The sequence below is a fragment of the Uloborus diversus genome, chromosome 2, assembly GCF_026930045.1.
Source record: "Uloborus diversus isolate 005 chromosome 2, Udiv.v.3.1, whole genome shotgun sequence".
Lineage (NCBI taxonomy): Eukaryota > Metazoa > Arthropoda > Arachnida > Araneae > Uloboridae > Uloborus > Uloborus diversus.
The window spans coordinates 108,127,692-108,150,287 of record NC_072732.1 but is presented as its reverse complement, the minus strand read 5'-3'; the positions used below and the strand labels follow the sequence as shown (position 1 = coordinate 108,150,287).

The 22,596-nt window shown below is 33.5% G+C and overlaps 1 protein-coding gene across 1 annotated transcript in view; it reads left to right on the top strand.

Moving 5' to 3' along the window:
- The window catches only part of LOC129216473 (zinc finger protein 521-like), a 70,152-nt gene that overhangs the window by 39,073 nt on the left and 8,483 nt on the right, over positions 1–22,596 (top strand). Inside the window, exon 6 of the mRNA XM_054850688.1 lies at positions 1,700–1,742. Coding sequence (XP_054706663.1) covers positions 1,700–1,742 — 43 coding nt within the window. The remainder of the gene's footprint in view (positions 1–1,699; positions 1,743–22,596) is intronic.

The following is a 22,596-nucleotide window of genomic DNA, read 5'->3' as shown; positions in this document are numbered from 1 at the left end:
TGTATGATCTAGATTATGTTTATAAATGTAAAGTAATTAATATCTACAAATTTTTGAACTTAAAAAAATATATAAAAATATGATTTAAATAAAAAGAATCCAACTTTTTGATTAAAAAAAAAAAAAATTACAAACTGTGTTAAGCAGAAATTTTTTCCAAAATGAAAGCTGAAAAAGTAAGGAAGTTTCATTCTTTGGCTTTTGGTGGCTATCCTGTAATAGTGTGACTGTGATTTACGTAGTCTTCATATTGCTGCCCAACAACATAAAATAAACAAATGTACTTATTCCATTTACCTAGCGAAAAAATTTAAATTACTACACTTTAAAAATAGCAGAATGCTTGATTTTTGTAGCTTAGTTCTTTTGAAAACCAGTAGTGTTCTTGCTTTGTTCATTAAAAGGTTAAAAAATAGTATGCCCATGCCCAAAAAATCTCTTGATTTTTCTACTTTTGACGTTGGCAATTCTGTATATTAACTCATTAGGGACGGCAGCCTGTGGAGGATAACGCTCCCTCGGGATGGCAGCTGTTATATACGGACTGTGCCAACAGGCCAATGCAATTTCTCCCACTAAGTCCAACACGCAATTTTGAAAAGTGTGCATTACATAATAATGGATAAATTGTACACTTTACTTAGAAATGAAAGCAATTTTTAATTATGTGATTCAAGATATCATAATTTCAATCATAACAAAATAGATAAATAAAATAATAGATATTTATCAATAAAAATATAAATGTATTGTATATTAATATAACTAAAAGTATACCTAAATTTAACACTAAATGCTGATACAATATGAAAAAAATTTACATTTAATATTATGAAATAGTTGAAGAATATTGTAATAATTAATATTTCAAAGGCGTATAAAAAATTTCAAAGCACTGATCAATGCAGAGACTGACATTGCACATTTTGCATTCATAGGCAATGTCATGTTTTTTATTGTGCTTTGAGCAAACTACACATCCCCTACTAAGTTTTTTGTGACCATTTTCAGTGTACAATAATAGAAAGCAACTCCAATTATTTATAGTTGTTTTACTGTCATCGTTGGAAAGATCTATAGATGAACCATTCATAACTTGAAACATTTCTGCCTCAGAAAGATGACATGATCTTTTAATCATGGCTACACAAATTTATCTAAAATATACCCATGTATACCCATGCTAGAATATCTCCCATAAAATCCCATCCTAAAACAGAGTCATAACTATGAATAACCACTTCAAAATGAGTACATGTTTCCCTTTTCAACCGCTTGAACATGTTTATGTCTGCATGCACAAAAATCCAATAAATCACAGACTTTGATCAACCCCATTCTCACGCCAGGGTTAGGAATACTAATATTCCAGAGTAATCTTTTGAGCGGAGTATGGATAGGTAACGCCATCTGATAGTCGATAATTCTTTCCAAAAGTGTTACGCAAAAGAGCGTCAGTCAGCCCGCTGCGTAGGATTCGCTGTAACTTAAGAAAGCGTTCAGTTCTCAAGAGCATCTAGTGCCGACACCTATTTGCATCGTTCGTCCCAAATGGGTTAAATTAACTGGTTGATCATTCATTCACTTTTTTGAAGTGTTTAATGCATATTGAAATGTTATCAAATTCATACAAAAAAGATTTTTTATAAATAAATCATGTTAGTGTGATTCTCATACTTCTTTTGCAAATTATTTGCAGCTTAAAAGGACTCTGGCCATGAGTGATGATTCTTCTCAAGGAAGTAAGTTATTTTGAAACTTATTTTTAAACGTGTAGTGACCAGTTAATTCATGTATCATCAAAATGTATTAACTTTTTGAAAATATTAAGAAATTTGAGGAAATACTGTCAGCTCCACATGATTGGGTATAGAAGCAAATACTCTGCTTGTAATTACAAAACCTGCTGGAGCCGATTATTTCTCCATAATGCTAAACTAAAGATCACTGCTTAATTGAATTATTTCCTCAGATAATTAAATGAGACTGGTCTGGGTTTCTAGAAGAAAATATTTGAACAGTTTTTAAAAAATAACATAAAAACAAAGGAGAGAATTTTATTATTTATTTATTTATTTCTATTTGCAATTGTTAAGTGGAAGGTTCGATTAGGCTTCCATGTGGGAAGGTGATATTTCTCCCCGCAAAAATCTGCCAAAATGTAGCTCCTTGACCAGAGATTAGTTGGCACCTTCAGCATCTAATTAGAGATTATAATTTTCTTTATATTTTGGGAGAATAATAATTAAAAAAAAAGATACAAAAATGTGTGTGCCCAAAACATTTTAAGTTTGGAAAAATTAATACAAAAGCTTGTACAATTTTTTATGAGTTATATATAAAGTTTTAATTAAAGTTGAGCAGTAGTTATCGTTTTATACAGGCTGCCTCTGGGTACTAAAAAAGGACTAAAGCAACTTTTGAAAAGAAAGTGCCTGGCAGCTAGTATAGTGAAAATATAGACAAAAATTCATTGCAGCTTGTTGTGAAGCGAGATTTTGTCTTACAAAAAAATTACTTTGCAACGAATATGAAGACTTTATTGAAAAAAAAAAAAATAATTTCATTCAGATAAAGGTTACTTGGCAGTTTTTGACATGTCAAACCCAAAACCCAAGCCTGGTTGCATTAGCCTCCAAATAAAGTGTAGTTGAGGTAAACCTAACTTGGCAACATTGTGAGAGCTGTGCAGATCCCCTCTCCATTAAATTGCTGTCAGGTTAGGTTTGCTGCAACTATAGTTTTTGTTTTTAAAATACAGTCGAGCTCACTTATAACAAGCCCTGATTTAATGAGAACCCAAATTTAGTGAGTTACTTGGTTGGTACAATATTAGGTCTATGGGTAACATAACTCGCTTTTAGCGAGCACACCACACAAAGCGAGCAATATTTTTGTGATTCATACAATTTCTATTGACTTCCAGCTCAGCTTTTTTTGAGCAATCGCGATTGCTTATTGTCCTCACTTGACAATCCTTGATGTTCCGGTTCCTTTTTCAGCTTGGACCAGGCCTGCAGCACCACCGTCCACCGGCGGCTGGTCCTGACCACTGTCCCCCGGAATCCACTTTTGCTGGGCAGTGGCGTCCATGTCCTACACACGCATGCGCATACACAGTTGCCTACGCGCACACGCCTTTACACACATACACACGCCTACATGCACACACATATGCCTACACGCACACGCACACAACTATATACACGTAAGCACCCAGGAGGAGGGACATGCTTGGGCGGGGGAGCCATTTCTAGAAACAATAACTCTAACCAGTAGTCTTGTCGCAACTCGTGATTGCGAAAACATGATTTGAATTCAAAGTTTCGGAATTCAAATTTTTTTTTTTTGTAATTTTCTTTAACATTTAAAAGTCAACTGAAAGTTAGTGATAAATCGTAAGTCATGAGAACAAGCGATGGCACTCTCTTTAATTTGTGGAGTAAAGAAACATTTAAAAATCATGTGTGTGTATATTTGTATTACTCAAAAAGGAAAGAGACATTCAAACAGTTCAATTCGAAGTAACTAACTTCTTTGGAACTGTGCAGTAATAAAAAAGAAGAAAATAAAAAAATAACTATAATGAATTTTTGTTGATTTTTTTCATGAACTCGTTTCTTACGAGCACTCAGCTATAATAAGCAGATATCACGGTCCCCTTTGCGCTCATTGTAAGCAAGTTCCACTGTAGTTTATTAATGATTATTATCTCCTTTCCTGATGAACATAATTAAATATAGATGGTAAGTTTTGAGAAAAACGAATAATATACTTTATTTTTATCGCCATTAAGGAGAAAATTGAATTTAAAAAAAAGTTTTTGTAATATTTATACATGTTACTATGATTGTTTTTTTAAAGACTATTTCATTTGTTACTTTCTCTCATAATAATAATGGTTTGCTGAACTTGTCAGGATTTCATGCAAAGGGGTGGGATTTGTTTAGCTTCACATTAATTAATGGCTCCTTGTTACTAGTTCATGTAATACAGACATGCCAACAGCTTCTCCCTCCCGCTTTGAGCGGAGTTTCTCCATCTTTTGGTTCAAACTTCCCTGTTCCACATCAAATCTACAAAACTCTGCTTACGAACTCAGTGTCGGTAACTCCCGTGATCTTGGTTTGCATATGCGCTGTGTAGGTTTTGATGATGTCAAGTTATGAAGAACTCAGTAACTAATCGCTGTTTGCAGGAACAGCAGCTGTACTTTTTTCTCATGTTTCTCACGAAGAGTTTCCTTTTCCCTCTTTTCTCGTTTTTTCACCAATACATTGAACGTATGCTGCAAATGCAAGGATATTACATAATTTCTTGATAAAGAGGTTTTTAAGAGGTTTGCAAGAGATTAACAGGTTCCACTGTATTTTCTCAGTGTATGCAGAAGTTAAGATTCGAAAATTTACAGACCACCCTCCTTCAAAATATTCTAGGCTTCTGTTGCCCACTCACACAATGGGGGACAAAGAAAACCAACCCAAATTTTACTATTGCAAGTTTTGTGGAAATGTAGTTAAAGAAGTAGCATAACTAAAAATGGTAATCTGTAGAGAATTAAATTTTGTATGTAGGATCTGAATAGGGCCTAGTTCTGCACCTCCTTTTTTAGTTGCAATCACGTATTCCAAAAGGGCTCTCTTTTGTTTTTTTTTTCTTTAGAAAATAATTTTAGTGTAAACTGAAGTACTTTTATAAACTGGTAACTACTTAACAAAAATGAGATACCGAATCCACTGCCACTGAGGCAAAATTTAGCAAGGTTCCTATGAAACCGATACTCAGGGGCATTTCAGCATTTCGTTTGGGGAGTCGAATTTCTTGTACATGAATTTCTTCAGTACAGTAAAAATACATAATAGTTAGCAAGAAGTAATAATAAAATGGTTTTAATGTCAAAAATAATTAGGCTTGTTAGGAACAATTAAAATTTTTGCGACCAAAGGCTTTAAATTTATTTTGTAATAAGATATCTCAGAAAATATCTCCGTACTGCTTTTACTTTTCAGTTAAGTTTTAATCTACTATTTTTGGAGTCTGGAAGAACAGAAAATTTTGTAACTATATAGTTAATCAATATCCAGTGCTTTGCTTTATTGCCAGTATAGCTGAAAATGAAGGTCTTGCTTGCCTCATCACTCTTCAAAGGTGATTCTCTAACCTCCGGAGACACAAAAGTCAAAAGTGGTTTACACTCGATTCTCCCACTGGTTGTGTGCTGAGTTTTTTGCACTGATGAAGAGGCTCCATTGTAGCCTTAAAATAGCTATATGCTGTATTTTCAAGTTAATTTGTGCTTTATTTAGGTTGGTTTTTCAATTTAATCACAAAAGTCATCTTTCAAATGACTGACCTGATTGCAACAGTCAAAAAACAATGGAAGCAAGAAAGTTATGTTAAGGGTGCTCTTCACTGAGAGTCTGAAAGCTTCGGATCCAATGTTAAGCTACGGGGAAAGTTGAATGTTATTTTAAAAAATTCCTTTGAAGTTTTTTTTTTCTGAATATTTTTCAAGCCTATGTCTGTGTCTTTTAGTTTTTACTTTTTTGATACGTCCAATCTTCAATTTTTTAAAATTCGAGAAAAAACGAATTTCTTCGAAAACGAGACACTGTTGGAATTTTCGCTCTAAAAAATCTGCAAATCGTGCTATCGAAATTTTAAGAACGCCCCAACACGCAAAATATTTCCAGCTCACTTTTGAGACTAAGTTTGAAATGATGCGACCATTTCTAAAAATATATCGGGGTTCCAACCATCTGAAATATTTTCGAAAAAGCTCAATTCCTCTACTAAGCCACGCCTTCTACCGGTCCCTCCTTTCTTGAGGGGAAAAACCTGGTGAGGTGTATAATATGTACAATCATTATCGCAAACGACCGTTTCCATTTACTACTCCCCTCTTTTCCGGAGGCATTTTTCAATGAAGGAATGAATGAGTGCTTTTGAAAATGAATCCACATGCTTGGAAACATCTTCACAATTTAATTTGTGTTTAGAAAGGATATAGTTTTTAAAGAGTGCTTCTGAGATAATTCTTGTGCTAAATGACCTCCTGAATCCAAATATGACCACCTTTTTGCATTCACACGTCCCGCTTTTTTGGAAATGTCGCCCTCAATTTTTTTCAGTTTTTGACAGTTTCATAGCCATTATTTTTATTTGGAGGGGAAGGGATCGTTATATTCAGGGCTCGAGATACACGGTCGCCCGTTCGCCACTGGCGACCAAATATTTTTAACTGGCGACTATGTTTTCAGCTTTTCAGTTTATTTTTTTCCCATGCTGTTTTTTTTTCTCCGCAGTCTGGTTTGTGTAATTAATTTGTATGTTAAACATGCTCTAAATGAACTTCATGAATTAGAATCTACTTCAGCCTCATTTGAAAATCACTTTAAAGACAGTTACATTGAATGGGTATTATTTAGGCATTCAACTAAGTAATGTTGATACCACAATATTTGAGACTGATAGGAAGAAAATAATCAATGGTGGAATAATTTATCTGCAGGAACGTTATGTAGATGATGATACTGAACTGAAAAAAGCTACCTCAGTGTTTGACACCTTTACTTGGCCGATAGAAAATTTAGAAAATTTCGGGGAAACAGAAATCACAGTTCTTAACAAGCACTTCCAAAAACATATTTTCTCCCACAATGGAATTCCATATGAAATAAATCTGAATTCATTATAAAAGAATGGTATGAATTTAAAGAATGGTAAGAATTTAAAGTGTTGGGACAAGGATTAAAAATAGAAGAGTTGCAACAAAATATACTTTTGAATTACAAACGATTTCCTCATCTTAGCCACTTCTTTGAAATCATTGCTGTTCTACCAACTTCAACATTATCTTGTGAACGTGGTTTTAGTCACATGAACTTAATTAAAACAGATATACGGTCCACAATGGAAGCATCAACACTGAAAGACCTTCTGATGGTTCACATGAATGGTCCTTCAATTCAAGACTTTAACCCGCAAAGAGCTATGGACAAATGGTTTTTCAAATCCACAAAATCAAGACATACACAAGGACATATGACAAAAAAAGCAGCAAACAAACCAATGACTGGAGGAAGAATTCAAGAGAAACTTAAAACTTGTTTGCATCTCCCTTTTTTTTTGCTTCATACATTTAATTCCCTGCCAATTTATGTCATTTCAAGTTGTAAGTATATGATTTTCATGTATTTTTTAAAGCAACAGAAATGTAGCTTAAAAATTGAAGACTTTGAAAGCGGGGAGGGGGGGGGGATTTTTTTGCTGGCTACCAGAATTTTCTGCTGGCTACTAGTTTTTTTCAAAAACCTCGAGCCCTGGTTATATTATACATTAATACTTTTCTGAGGGGCTAGAGAGATGCTAAGTTTGTACGCAAGAACATATGGAGGAAATTGGTTAACTCATGGGGGGGTATTACCACTTATTATATTTTTAAAATCATCGAAAACCCATCCTTTTTTCTACGGGTTTGTTTTACAATTTTTTCCATTATTTTTTGGCATAAAACCAGAGTATAGGACTCATAACTATAAGTAGTGGTTGGCTATAAAAATGACATATTTCAAAATCATCTGAACACCCCCTATATTTGTTCTACTCATCACCCTGATTACTTTGGTGTATTACATGTCATGTTTGGTTGGAATTTCAGATGGTGCAGGCCAATTTAGTGAAGAAAACTGTCATTTTTTGTATTGCGGCAATAATTTATATGTTTTAGGCCATAACTTTATCAATTTTTCAGCTAAGACAATGATTTTGATGTCTCTACATATGTTTTCATAATTAAGAGGCATCAGGAGTGAAATCTTAAACCTAATTCTTCTTTATAATTAAAAAAAAAAGAATAATTAAAGGCGACACTACGATTTCCCATTGATTAACATAACAATAGAAGAATTAAGCTTAAGACTTCACTCCTGAGCACCTTTAATAAATAATAAATGCAATTACAATGTTAACTGTTAATCTCTGCCTAAAATGTCACCATATGCACAAATTTAATTAATATTATTAATTAGGAAAAGCGTAAAAAGTATCCTGATCACTTTAACAATCATGCATGTAGAGATGTTTACATTTTTTTTATTTAAAGCCTAAATGAAATTATTATAACAATTTTTCATAGCGCCACCTATATTCTTTTAGGTCTTAATTTTTACAATTATGACTAACCCTGTTTTTAACTGTAACCTCACCCATGGAAAAATGTAAACATCTCCACATGCATGTTTGTTAATGTTAAAATGACCAGTAAACTTTTTATGTTTTCCTTAATTCTTTTTTGAATTTAAATTTTTCATGTTTAAAAGCAAGCAGAACAAATCTGTGCACTTTTATTAACCAAAATCATGAGTGGCAAGGAGTTGAGATTTGTTTTCATGGACAAACTTCCTCTTATTAGTGAATGTGTGTTGGCCATTACTAGTTGTGCTCCATCGTATGGAAGTTCCAAGCAAAATTTAGCAGTTCATACTTTTGCTGTTGAATTGGAAATATTGTGGCACAAAGCTTTTACAAAGGAACATGTAATTTGCTTAACTACTATAAAAAAGAAGATTAATCAACATCTAAAGTTATTTCGGACAAATGTGCAAAAAAAACGAGGAAATCGCAGAGCTAACGTAAGAAATTGGCGTGCCAACCATGCAAGTGACTTATTGGACCTTCTAAAGCCAACATCAGGTAAATAATTATATTTAATTTATTATTTTATTGCTATTGTTTTTTTTCTTGGTTGGTATGGTATATAAATTATAATTATTGTTTTTACATTGCTTTAGATCCAAATAAATTTGATTCTGATGAGAAGGCATTCTACTTTGATCAAAAGGCTCTACGTCAAGGACATCTTAGTGACCAAATTGATATTGAATATGAAGAACGTATTAGGTTACAGGATGAAACATCTGAGTTAGAAATAGAAGACAACACAGACATAGCAAATGAACAGCCAGCTTGCAGTACTTCTCAGTTTGATTTAGCTCTAGTTCAAGCTCAGAACAGATCAGGATTGGTCCGTTTTACCAAGACATTAATAGACACTTCAACACAGACTGAAAGTTCTGAAACATGGAACGAAATAATACCACCATTACGAAAAATTAGAAATGTAAATCCTAAAATTAAAATGTCTCTCGCAGTATGTAGTAGCAAAGCAGGGATTACTATTGAACAATCCCGCAAAGCTTTCAAAGCAATACTTGAATCTCTAACAGATGAGTGCTATTACTTAACAGTTGAAGATGTTCCTAATTATGTAGCTGAAACACCGAAGCGAATAAAAAAGCCAAGAATGGCAGATGATTATGAATTATACAAAAATGTCATACCTTCATCACGTGTCATTGAGCGAGTGAAACACTTACTAGCAATTGAAGAGGAACGAAACTGTGCTCTTGCTATTCTTGACACTGAGCGAAGCGACAATATAACAGTTCATTATGATTCCACTACAAGGAGACAAATCCGTGGAGAATGGACATCCATTGTTGTTAGGCTAAAAGAAGGAAGAACTTTTCGCTTGAGACCATTGTCTTTAGCAGTTGAAAACCGTGAAAATATATCAAAATTGTTGGTAGAAGAATTCAGTCGTTTGGCTGTAGCAGGTAATACAACATCAAAGACTTTGTGGGAAAAAATCTCAGCTTTGATGACTGATTCTGCTTCTAAAAATCTACATATTGAAGAGTCCGTAGCTATGACTCTTTTATCTGCACATATACCACTACATCTGCTTTGTGTTTCCCACACATGTGAAGTATTTGACCGAGGAAATATAACTGTGCTAAAAGACTGTGAAAAAAAACTGGCTTTGCGTGAAAAAATAATAGCAAGGATGCCAAATATAAAGTCATTTTTGTCACCGACGAAATGCATTGTGCAGGTGGCTCTGGAAGCTCTTACAAAGCTTGTATCAAATGATGGTCACAAGTCTTCTTTATGGGAGTCATTTGAGAAGCATGTTATAGATGCTGGAAAGAAAAAGAAACACTCTCAATTTAAAGAACGTCGTTTTGGCTTGTTAGGGTATACAGCAGCTTGCATTATTTTCCATATGGATGAGTATAAGTCACTTTTACATGAAACTAAGTGTAACAACCAACTAGTACAGGCATGTCAAATGTATCTTGACTGCGATTTCATTTTGTCTGGTTTGAAAGCCCTTTCAATTTTCACTTATAAGGTTACTATGCCATTCCTAAATATGGTTGAGCAGGTTTCGCAAAAAGATTTATTAGATATTCTACCAAAGTTGCACACAGATTTGATGTCTAATTCCTTGAACACTCTGAACAAGTATGAAGTAAAATACTCATTTGAGCCTGATCAAAATTGTTCACCAATCGAGTCGCTTCTCTTAAATAAATTTTGCATGCAAGCCAGTAAAGATCTTGCTGTTCAACGTGGTAAGGAGTATGGATTTTCTGTAATCACTGGTGATAATGAAAGAGCAACTAGGCTTCACAAATTGGACGAAGCATTACTTGTTGGATTGCCAACAAATAATTTGGAATGTGAAAAAGATTTAGCGAAATTCGACAAATTAGCAGCTCGTTCAGCTGCATGTTCTAATTACAAATTTACAGGGAAGGGAATTCGAGATGATATGACTCTATTCAAATCTGCCAATCAATCTATATCTAAAACAACAAAAAATATTGCTCGAATTTTAGATGAACAAGAGCAGAAATGGGTTCAAGAACAAAACAAGATGCGGGCGGATAAACTTCAGAAATGTGTAGAGAGTGCTCAAAAGTATGTTGAAGCAGGAAATATCCTTCTTCAAAAATGTAAATCATGGAATGGTCCATTTACAGCAATAAGAGATCTTGAACAATGCCTTGAAGCCAATGCTGAAAATAAGAATAGAGTAAAACACATACTCAGGACAGAATTATGCTTTCGTCGCCATACATCGCCTCGTGATCTCCAATTCCGTCCCTACTTATACAGGGTGAATCAAATAGAAGTTGCAAATTTGAAAATGAATTTGACAATATTACTGACAAATGATGAAGAAAATGACATTTCTCAAATTCCTGACATGTATTCTGAAGAAGATACATTGAGAATTTTAACTGAACCTATATCAAATGATAGTTCTACCAGTGAAATCACAGCTATTGTTCCTGACGCTTCAGTTAATATTATTATTAATGAGCCTTGTATTGTAATTTGGGATAACAAAAATGGCAACAGGGAGTGGTATGTGGGAATTTGTTTAGAACATATTGTTGAAGAACAAATCAATAAGTACAGGATTGAACATTTAGAACGTTGGCCAAAACAGGGTGAGAGCCACCATTTGAGATGGCGTTATCCACAGAAAGCAGAAGTTCTAAATGTAGTGATTGAGCAAATTATCCCATGCAATGTTATAGGCTCATGGGAGGTATGCAGTCGTAATTCTTCTTTTATTTTGGATAACTGCCATGTTATTGACAGTCTATTCAAAGTTTTTCTTAAGAAATAAATATGTAAAGTAAATTGTGTAATCGCAAATTTTGATATTAAAATATGTTTAGAACTTTTATATTATAATTTTATTGAATTCATTGGCCATGAAAACATATGCAAAGACACCAAAATCATAATCCTAGCTCAAAAATTGGTTCAGTTATGGCCGAAAACACAAAATACTAAGTATCAATATCATGCTTTAAAAATAGAAGAGTTACGTTACTACTACTAAATCGGCCTGCACCATGACATGTAATACACCAAAATAATCAGGGTGATGAGTAGAACAAATATAGGGGGTGTTCAGATGATTTTGAAAACGTCACCTTTTTTCGACCCTGTATAGCCAACCTCTACTATAAGCCCTATATCCGAAAAAAAAAAAAATCATATTGTAAATTTTAAAAAAAGGAAGTATCGCATTTTGAGTAAAGTTGCATCGCAGACCTCCAGTGAAGAACCTTTCCGTGTTACTCAAATTAATTCACGGGTATAATTAAGATTAAAATAATCTTAAGTATGCTTATAATGTAGCATTAATGAATATTTCTATTTCTGGGGATGCACTACCCCCATTACTTTTCACTACATCAAGAAGGCATAAACAATGGAGCTGGTGCATCCAAAGAAAGATAAATATATGCATTAACGCTACTTTATAAGCAAATTTAAGGGTGCTTTTCACTGAGAGTCTGAAAGCCTACGGATCCAATGTTAACCTACGGGGAAAGTTGGATGAAGGTTTTACAAATTCCTTTGAAGTTTTCATGTAAATTTTTTTTCTGAGTACTTTTCAAGCCTCTATCTGTGTCGTGTACTTTTTTGCTTTTGTGAAATATCCATTCTTTGATTGTTTAAAATTCGAGAAAAAATGAATTTCGTTGAAAAAGGTGGTAGGTACTGCTCGACATTTTGCTCCATAAAAATCTGGCAAAATATTTCCAGCACTCTTTTGAGACTTTGTTCGAAATAATGCGACCATTTCTAAAAAAAAAAAAACCGGGGTTCCAAAACCCTATTCTAGATACTTACTAGATATTTGGAATCTATTTTTGTCTATATTATACTATGTTGCTTTACTACATATGTAAACGCATAAAATGCCTTTCCACAGCTCAACAAACATTTTTGAAAATAATTTCTTGAGCCAAACTCGTAAAAAATTCTTTACAAGGCATGTACACATTGATCATGTAATTCATAATACAGTGAAATCCAGTAACAATGAACTTCAAAATCGGGTCTGAAAACTTATTTGGTTGAAACGGGTATTTTGTTATACTGATATTCATTGTAACAGGATTTCACTGAATTTTTCTTTTGAAAACTTTCTAAGGAGAAAAATGATACATACCTGCATTTCTTTAAAGCATGAATGAGCATAAAAAAATGTTTTAAAGCAGGGGTGGGTTCCCAGGGTCGTGACCCCAAATGGGGTCGTGTAGCGTTTCTTATTCGCTCGAAACATTATTCCTACCACAGTATAGTTGGGGGTGGATCGAATCTAACATGGCAGTTTTATAGCGTAGGATCTAACGTAGCTTTCACAATGTTGTCAGGTTAGGTCCACACCTAGCGATACTTTACTGACATGTAGGCTACGGGATCACAGGTCCTTTACTTGGTCAAAAAAGGGTCGCAACGTGCAAAAGATTGGAAACCACTGGTTCAAATTTACAGATAATTAGAGAACTGATGGGGGAAGGGGGAGAACACTGACCATTTTGTTTTTAACTGGATGAATACTATTCTAAGCATCTTTTGGTAGTTGTGTTACACTGAAATTTTCATAAGCTCAGACAAATAATTTGACTGACGTCTAAAACATTTGCTTGAAACCTAAGGTTTTTCAATTTTAGCTGGTCTTTATCAATATATATTTGTGTGTATGGACTATGCAGTCGCGCCTGTTCATAGTGAAGTCTAAGGAACCGAATAACAATTTCGTTTATAGCCTCAACTTCGCTATAAAGAGGTAAACAACAAGAAGGGAACTGAACCATAAATACAATATATACGGCTTAAATATTAGTACGGAAAATCAAATTTCTAGTTGAATTTTAGTTCAAAGTGTCAAAAGGTCAAAGTTTTTTACTATCCTGGATAAAAAAACAAATACATAGCCACAAGTTTTCAATCAAGCAATGCATTTTCTACACTTATAATTTACATCTTTTACTTGTGCTTTTAAGACGTTGTTTTTGACTTTTATCTATTTCTTGCACAAAGCTCATGCTTTTTAAAGTGCATATTTTATTTAAAATTTACACATTTAAAAATTGAATATATTTTGGAACACCCGATTTAAAATGGTGTTAAAGCTTCATTGAAACATTATCATTACTTAATATTATTCATAAATGGGGGAAAAAAACTAATACCAAACAGAAAACAAAGAAACATTTAGCATCCAGCCCATAGCTTTCATTTGAATTTTGATATCTTGAATTTAAATTATGTTTTTCGCAATCACGAATTGTGGTCTGACCCTACTCGTTGGGTTTCTTATTTCTACAAATGGTTTCTATCCGAATCATATTTGTAAATGTCATGATTTGAATACAAGACGTCTACATTCAAATGAATTCCAGGGGCTGGATGCTGGACATTGACTGAATGCTGTTTTTGTCTGAAAAGTATTGTGTAAAATTGAGAGGGTCGGGAATAAGTAAAGTCGATGGCGGGGGACATGAACTTCACCGCCCAGGAGGAGGGACATGCTCGCGAAGACATGTGGAACAGACGAGTTTGCATTAAAAGTATAGAAAAATAAAGTCGACAGAACATCAACTACGGACAAGTGAAAACAATAACCAAATTTGGTCGCTCAGAAAAAGAATAAATTTGGTCTTGGTCAAGCAATAATAAGGTATTCGAGGGCGTATGATTGGTATTAGTCTCACGCAACTTTGCGCACATCTCTCAACTTTTGTTGATTTTAAATGTTAACATTTATTAACATAGAAATTACACTATTTTAGTGTACAAACGTGCAAATTAAATTACACTTGTTTCGGGGTTACTAAGAACATCTTTATCAATAGAGATAGCAGGGTTGTTTGGTTTAAACCACGTTGGTTTAAACCATGGTTTAAACCAATTGGTTTTTTTAAAATAACCATGCAGTTTTTTAAAAAAATGTTTAAAAAAAAAAAGCCAAAAAAAAAATCCATTTTACCGGTTCACATTGATTTCCCCACACATATTGAAAAATGTAAAATTCCATTTATGCTAAGTTCCTAGCTAAGTTGCAGAGATAAATACTAAAATTGCAAAGTTGCTTCTTCAAAATGTATTACAAACTTTAATCGAAAAAAAATATTAATATATTTCTTATTTCATATATATGCCATAAAGCAGATTTCAGTCAACTTCCATCATTATGCTTAATTTGCATGATTAGTTAAGATTTACTAAAGATTGAATCTTTTATTGTAGATGCAATCCATTATATTGCTCACTCCTGTTGCAGGGGTGTGACATTTTTGTCCATTTATTTGCACTTTCTTGGAATTTTAACTTTGACTTGTAAGGTAATCAACAGTCTAACTTAATTGTTTGCACCTAAAAATTAAGATTTGTTCTGCAGGTGAACACAAATAATATTTTTTCAATCAAATTTAAAAAAAAAATGTATACTTCATATTATGATACATAATAGTTCCTTATATTATAATGTAGGAAGATTAAAAGACAAATTTTTAAATTCCCAGAACAAAATGCAAATGCATGTGCAAAAATTGATTGAGAAATATATAAATCTTCACATATAAACTACACTCTCCATTGGCGTTTTTTTTTTTTTTTTGGATTCTGTGTGCTCAAAAGATTTTGATTGGCTATACACCTATGCTGCATTATGACTATTGGGTGCAGATAATTCTTAGTTTTTTCCCCCCTTTTGTTCATTGGATACTATATATACATGCATACTAATATGTTAATCAAGTCAAACATTTCAATCAATATTTCCCCGCAGAAAGCTATTTTAATAATTTAATTTAGTTACAAGATTTTGTTCTTATCTCTTTAATTAATCAAGAAATTAGGTATAATGTGACTATTGAATAACTGTTAATTACATGGAACCTTAATTACCTTCCGAAAATTGTTTTTCTCGCAAATAGTATTTAAACCAAAAAAAAAAAAAAAAAAAACCGGTTTAAACCAAAAAAACCTGGTTTAAACCAAAAAAAAACCCGTGTTTTTTTTTTTTTTTTTTGAAAAAAACTGTTTTTTTTACAAACCCTGAGAGATAGATACATGTGTTTCTGTCTTTTACATCATTCAAAAAGTTTTTATTGGGCCTGACAGATTTCTTTTCCATGTTCTAAAGTTATTTGAGTTACCCTAATTTTGCCCGTTGTTTAAAATTTTCCCAGGAAGTCGAGAAGAGATCAAAAAGAGAAAAATTAGAGCAATAAATGTTAGTATACTCAACGTAAGACATTGTTACGTTCTTACGAGCAAACAATTGACGTAAGTAGGGAAAAAGCGAATCTAGAAATATTCCGCGTAATTGTTACGATTGTTTGATTGATTGCAGTAATTTGCATCAATGAAAGCTTGATTGAGTGCAGCTATCAAGTTTAGGACTTTGTTTGCACGAAGCTCTCAACATTGTGTGGTAATAAAGAGGTTTCATTTAATTTCAAAATGCGAGCATGAATGAATTTTCGGAAAATTGTGCTTTTAGCCGTTGCTTTTCTCACCATAGTATCTGCAGAAATCAAAGCATTTCTGATTATTGTTATTATTACTATTTTGAATCGCAGAAAGCAATGCATAACTAATGTAACCAAATATTGAAAACCATTAGAAAAAAAAAGACCTGAGAAGAAAAAAAAATCAAAAAAGTTTTAAAAAGTTATTCTATTCCTCCTAACATTTTGTATTTAAATAATTCGAAGTACATTGTTCCAAGTGTACTGCAAGTAAACTGCAGCTTGTATTTTTAATTTAAGTACATTATTGCAAGTAATTCCCTGTTGCTCAAAAAATTCCACCCACGAAATGTATTTTCAAATGTTCTCAAACATCATATAACCAAAGATAATAGAACTAGTAAAGATTGGACACTCGACGACCGGTTTTTACGCACGGCAAGGAAAACAAGCGTAAGTAGAATGAAAACTGGTGCTTGAAAAAAACTGACATTCAGAGCTATAGCCGCCAAGTTGAACTGGAGATTCTTGGAATTGGCGTAAAGGTTACAACACTAAGAATTCTTAGAAAAAGTGGGGAGAAAGGACGGGGATACTAACCACCGGTTTCAGTTCCCGCGACAATGATAACAAAACCTAATTGATTCCAGATGTTATCTACGGAATCTTGAAACTCAATTTACATCCTCTTCCCATTCTTTTGAAAATCTATTTAACGGGACGCTGATTAAGCGGCGATGTGTTCTTCATAATGCCATAGAAAGTCTAAAGTACAAATACGTTTGGAGTGGGCTGTCAAAAACTAAAACTAAACAAAATAATTTTTCTACACGCCCCTTTAATTCCAACGCTTTTTCTTATTAATGCTTTAAGTTTTTGCGAACAAACAAAAAAAAAAAAAAGAAAAAAAAATGATGTTGTGAACTACTAAGAATTTTTTAATTTTAAGTTTAAATTTTTTCTTCTTGATCAAATCAAACTGTGCCAAAAAAAAAAAAAAGATGCAGTAATAGATCAAATATCAAAATATATTTTAAACAAAAATCTTTACTCGCGTGTATTGGCAACGATATGGTTGATGGCAAGCATAGAGCGCAATTTTAATTCGCTTCTTGATTATCACAACGTGGAAACGTTGTGAAAGATGCGGCAAACTGCATCATTTGTGACGCCATTAAAACCACGCCTTGTTTGAAAAATCGGACATTTAAAAAAAATAATTAAAAAATAAGTGTTGGGAAAATAAAAGTATTTTCTGGGTCCAAGTTATAGTTTTTGCTTATTCTATCGATTTCAGTGACTACAAGTACTACTTTTGACTGAAGGAAACCACCCCATTTGTTTGTGAAAATTAAATAACCACGTCAAACAGACTGAATTACAGATTATTGCAGACTCGTGTTTCGGCGTTACAATGGACGGCTTTCTCAATGCAAAAGAAATGAGCTTTTGGTTGAAAAGACACCCGACAAAAGAAACCTAACCATTTCTCCGATGTTTTTTCAAACGTAAGCTCATTTCTTTTGCATTGAAAAGGACATTCATTTGTAACGCCGAAACACGTATCTGCAGTAATCTGCAAAGTGTGCTATTTGGCGTTGTTATTTCTCATTTTACTTTTTGCACATAAGTATTTATTTGACTTATAGTTCGTTTTTTTTTTAACCCAATTAATATACAAAGTAAAAGAAAAATAAATTGAAATAGAAGAGATCTAAAAATTCAAGAAAGTTACATTAAGATTTAAAATGAATCAGTTTTGTAGACATTTTTTTTTTTAACGAGAAATAAATTTTTAGGTAAACACGCATTTGTCTGTGTGTCTTTTAACCCAATCTCCTCTGGATTAGGAATGTCTCAGGTCGAAACTGGTCTCGTTGGATATCGAACATCCAGAGAAAGCCATTCCGCTTTGGGCTTTCAACATCCAGTCTTGAGAATATCATGAACCCTGTATGTCCCGAGGACACCAAGGAGTAAGCATTAAAATTACCAATCGTTACGCGCCACAAGTGGCGAGCGGAGGTTGGCGAACAAAACGAGCAGGGAGTGGAGCCCCCTAGTACAAAATTAACAGGAGTGAGAATTTAAAAAATAATTGTAAATTCATTCAGTCTAACGAATTTGTCGCCCACTTCACAGTGAAAATAGAAGGGAAATCTTGCGAGATAAAAAATTTTAAGTAATGTAGTCGATGACTGAGAAGTTTTTTAAACCTTATCAACTTCTGCAAAACAGTGCAGCGAAGAGGAGAGCAAGCGGGGGGATCATCCCGGGCGCCAAAATATGAGACGGCTCCATAAATTATGGGTTTCCTGATATAATAATGGTATACCTGTGTATAATAATATAGTTGACATTTGAGAAATTTGTGAAAGTAATCTTTGTAAACAGTGGCGTAAATAGGGATTGGCCGGAGTAACTCTCTCCAGGGGCGCAACAGCCAACGGGATGGAAATTTCAAAACGTTATTCCCAAAAAAATTTTGATTTTTTTAAAACTATTTCATAGACTTTTTTTTAGAAAAAATAGTAAAAATAGAACTAAGGGAGTGTGGGGGTTAGTTTGAGACCCTGCTCATTGGATTTCTTGTTTCTACTAATGGTTTTTATCGTGGCCGTAATTTGAATTCAAGACCTCAAAATTCCAGGGAGAATGCCAGGAAGAGTGTTTCGAATTTCTATACTTTGTTACAAAAGATGGCTTGCTTTGGCATTTTTCGCACTTTACGACTTCAATTTGAAAAATTTCCTTCGCTTAGAATTACGATTTCGTGAAATTTGAAAGGAAAACACACGCACACGTATGTACATGAATTGCGTAAATGTTAATTAATTTGTTGATAAATCTAATTTGGAAAAACATATTTTTAAGTTTAAAATTTCAGTTAACATTTTGAAAAATTTCATGTCACGCAACCTCGTAATTGTGGATGAAACCTACTTTTTTTTTTTTTTATCTTTTTAATCACAAGACTTTCAAAACTATTTTCATAATTCTATACTTACGCTTGCTAACATTAACTCCATACCGAACTGCCTTGCATTCAAATTTCAAAGGATTGAGTTCATCTTCAGGGTGTAAATCAGTATTTCAAAGTGCAGTAGCCGTTTGCGTGAAATCTTCCCGCGTTTGTCCACAGCTTTGCTTATCTGCCTTATTGTTTGTAAAAATTTTATTGTGGGGGCCCCTTTGCTGTGGAGGCCCCGGGGCAGTTGCCCCGCCTTCCCTCTTCTAAATCCGGCCCTGACGCGATCAATATTCGGTATTAAACAGGGGGATACGAGGGGAGAGTCATGGGGATCATAACCCTTTTCTAACCGTCGGCAGATTATAAGCCCACGTTGTGTTCAAACACTTTTTCCTTAACTTAAATACATTATATTTTCATCTTTTTCTTTCTGCTAGTTTGACATCTTGAACTTAATTGTAATGTAATACAAGATTTGTTGACATGAAAAAAATAAAAATTATAATGTGAATAGAGAAATTATAAAATTTATAAGTTAAAAAATTGTGACAAAAATGAAAATACATCTCTGCATTCGCTTCACAAAGTAAATAAATACAAAGTCAATGAATTAAATAAAAATAAATAGGCAGTAAAAAAGGAAAATAAAAATAAATAAAACAGCAAAAAAAAGAAATGAGAAAGATCTTTGCATCTTCGTAAACAGTCTGTTATTGATACAACACACTTCTGTGTTCCTTTTGCTTATTTATTTGCTTTCATTTTTTCTTAATGACCCTCTCTGAGGCTTAAATGCCCATATAATTACCACCCTTCGCCAGAGGGAGGGGAGAAGAACTGATTCAAACACGGCACACGGCGCACAGTGGCTGAACTTGGCGATTAATCGCTGCACACAGTATAAAACATTTTTTCCTCCAAAATTCAATCGCCAACACGCCTGTGAAGTTTTTTTTATGTGCTCAACGACTTTCATTGAAGTGGGAGAAAACGCGAAAGCATTGATCTCTACGGGAGTGTCCAGTCTTATGCAAAGCTATATGGTCTTTGATATAACTGCGTGCTTTGAAAATACACTTCAATAAAAGACTTACCAACTACTTATTATGCCTGTTGCACTTTTCGTCTGATGCGTAAAATATTATTAATATTATCATTATTTTTGAAAAAATTTCAATTTTAAGAAGTAAATTAATTATTTAGTCTTGTGTATGCTGCTCTAGTCACCATGCTGATTATCTATGTTTGCGGGATGACTTGTTTACTGATAGTAAACAAATGCAGCCCTGCGCATGATGAATCACCGGAAAAATATAAATAAATATCTAAAATATTAATTGATTAATTAACAAAAATGTCAGTTCAGCGTTGCATATCCTCCATCGAATTGCAGAAGTATTCCTTTTTCGACCATATATATATATATACTAAAAGTAGCGGAATTCCCCCCCCCCCTCTTTGAAATGTAACCATATCCTAATCAGAAATTGTTTTCTGACTACGCCATTTCTGCTTTCCTCCCAATAATTAAAAATAAAATCATCGTTCCACCTCTTGACTGTAAATATCTGATAACCGATATGTAATCATCCCTCCTCACCCCTCACCCTTTTTTTCCAGGACTACACCACAGTTTTACACTAAGCTTATACCTCTTATGTTTTCCTTTTTTATATATAATCATATCCTAACGCAAAAAATTGCATTCTTTAATTAAACTTCAGACAAGAAACGAATTAGCTTTATGAACGAAATAAGATTCGGACGTGGTAATTGAGAACATCGTTTTAAAAAAAAATAAAAAGACAATCGTTTTTTCCTATTCAATTTATGATAAATTTTCATTTCATTCACCAATTTTTCATGAATATAAAATCTGGGAACGCATATCTAAAAAACAAAACTTTGTTTCAAAAATTACCGCAGACCCTTTGGTACTGACTTTATTTTCTGTTCTGTTCAACCTTCGCATCGGTACTGTTCAAGTGGGGTTTTGGCCGCCAGCTAATTTCTTTGATTGCTCTTCATGACGAGGGTCATTTAGGGGATCCTTTCTTTCCCTCCAGAACTATGACAGCTGTGACAGGTCACGTGTTCCTGCCTTACATAGATTACCGTCCACTCTTTTGCCTGTTGAAGTGTCAATCACTTGATTGAGGTTCACTCCCGTCGTTCAAGGAAGAAAGCCATTTACACCCTAACTGCAATGTTTTCCCTTACTGAAGAGCAGCCTTAAAAAACACATTTCCTTCTAATTCCTCTCTTTAAAATAACCAAGAAAGCTTTTTAAATTGGACTAGTATTTATTTTGCATCATTAAAAAGTATAGTCACAATTCACAAAACAATTCCTCTTCCCTCTTGCTATAAATTTTACTTATAAGTGTAATATTTTCTTTTTTGTTTTCTATAATTGACTTACATAATATTGAACTCAAGACCAATGATAAATATATCTCTTCAAGCCCTGTCTCACTTTCTAGAGAAACTTGAATTATTCATTTTATTCAAAATACAGTCGAACCTCGTTATCACGACACCTTTGGGACTGTCAACAAAGTGTCGTCATAGCCGGAGCGACGTCATAACCGGAATATTTAAAAATTCATAATTATACATTTGTTAACATTAAAATTAGATTTAATGAATAAAATAGTAGTATGTATATATACATTTTAAATTAGATTTAACTAATGTAAATTTGAATTATTGGTAGATATAAAAAAAATATTTATTTCTTAAAGAAATCTTCACTTATTATTATTATTATTATTATTTTTTGTGTAACTAAAAACTTTTCTAACTAAATAACTTTTCTATAGCATTTTTAACACTCCTCTTTTCCACGAAAGTATCAGCAAGAAAGAAACTAATTCAAGACTCTCCACCTGCTTTGAATTCCTTTCTATTGTCCCTCTTGTCAAAGTATGAAACCTGTACCTTTCAGAACTTATCTACTTGCCCCCCCCCCATTCTTGAGGTGTCATGCCTGGTCAAATCTCTTGCAGAGTCCGAAGTTCCTACAACAAACATTTCCTGATGTTTTCATTATTTTACAGAAAAGTTAACAATTGCAAAGAAATATTTGATCCAGTCGGCGCTGTTCGAAGTGTCGTCGTAACCGGAGGTGCACCAAAAAGACTGTCGTAAAATCCGGAGCTACTTAACGTTAAAATTATGTGGCATAGGTTCGGGACTTGGAAAAAGTGACGTGACATCCGGAGTGTCGTGAAATCCGGGTGTCGCGAAACGAGGTTTGACTGTATTGATTTAATATTTTGACGACAACTTCATGTGAGTTTTGTTACCTCTTCTACATTGGCATGCTGCAAAAACTATTATGGAAAGTTCTGACACTAAGTTCCACACTTGGTTGAAGTTGCATTAGTGCAAAAATTACTAGGAGTTTCGAGTGTCAATCCAAGAATTAAGATTAGCGGATTAAAATTTTTATGATAGAGTGTAGTACTGTTCAAAAAATGCTCCGCTG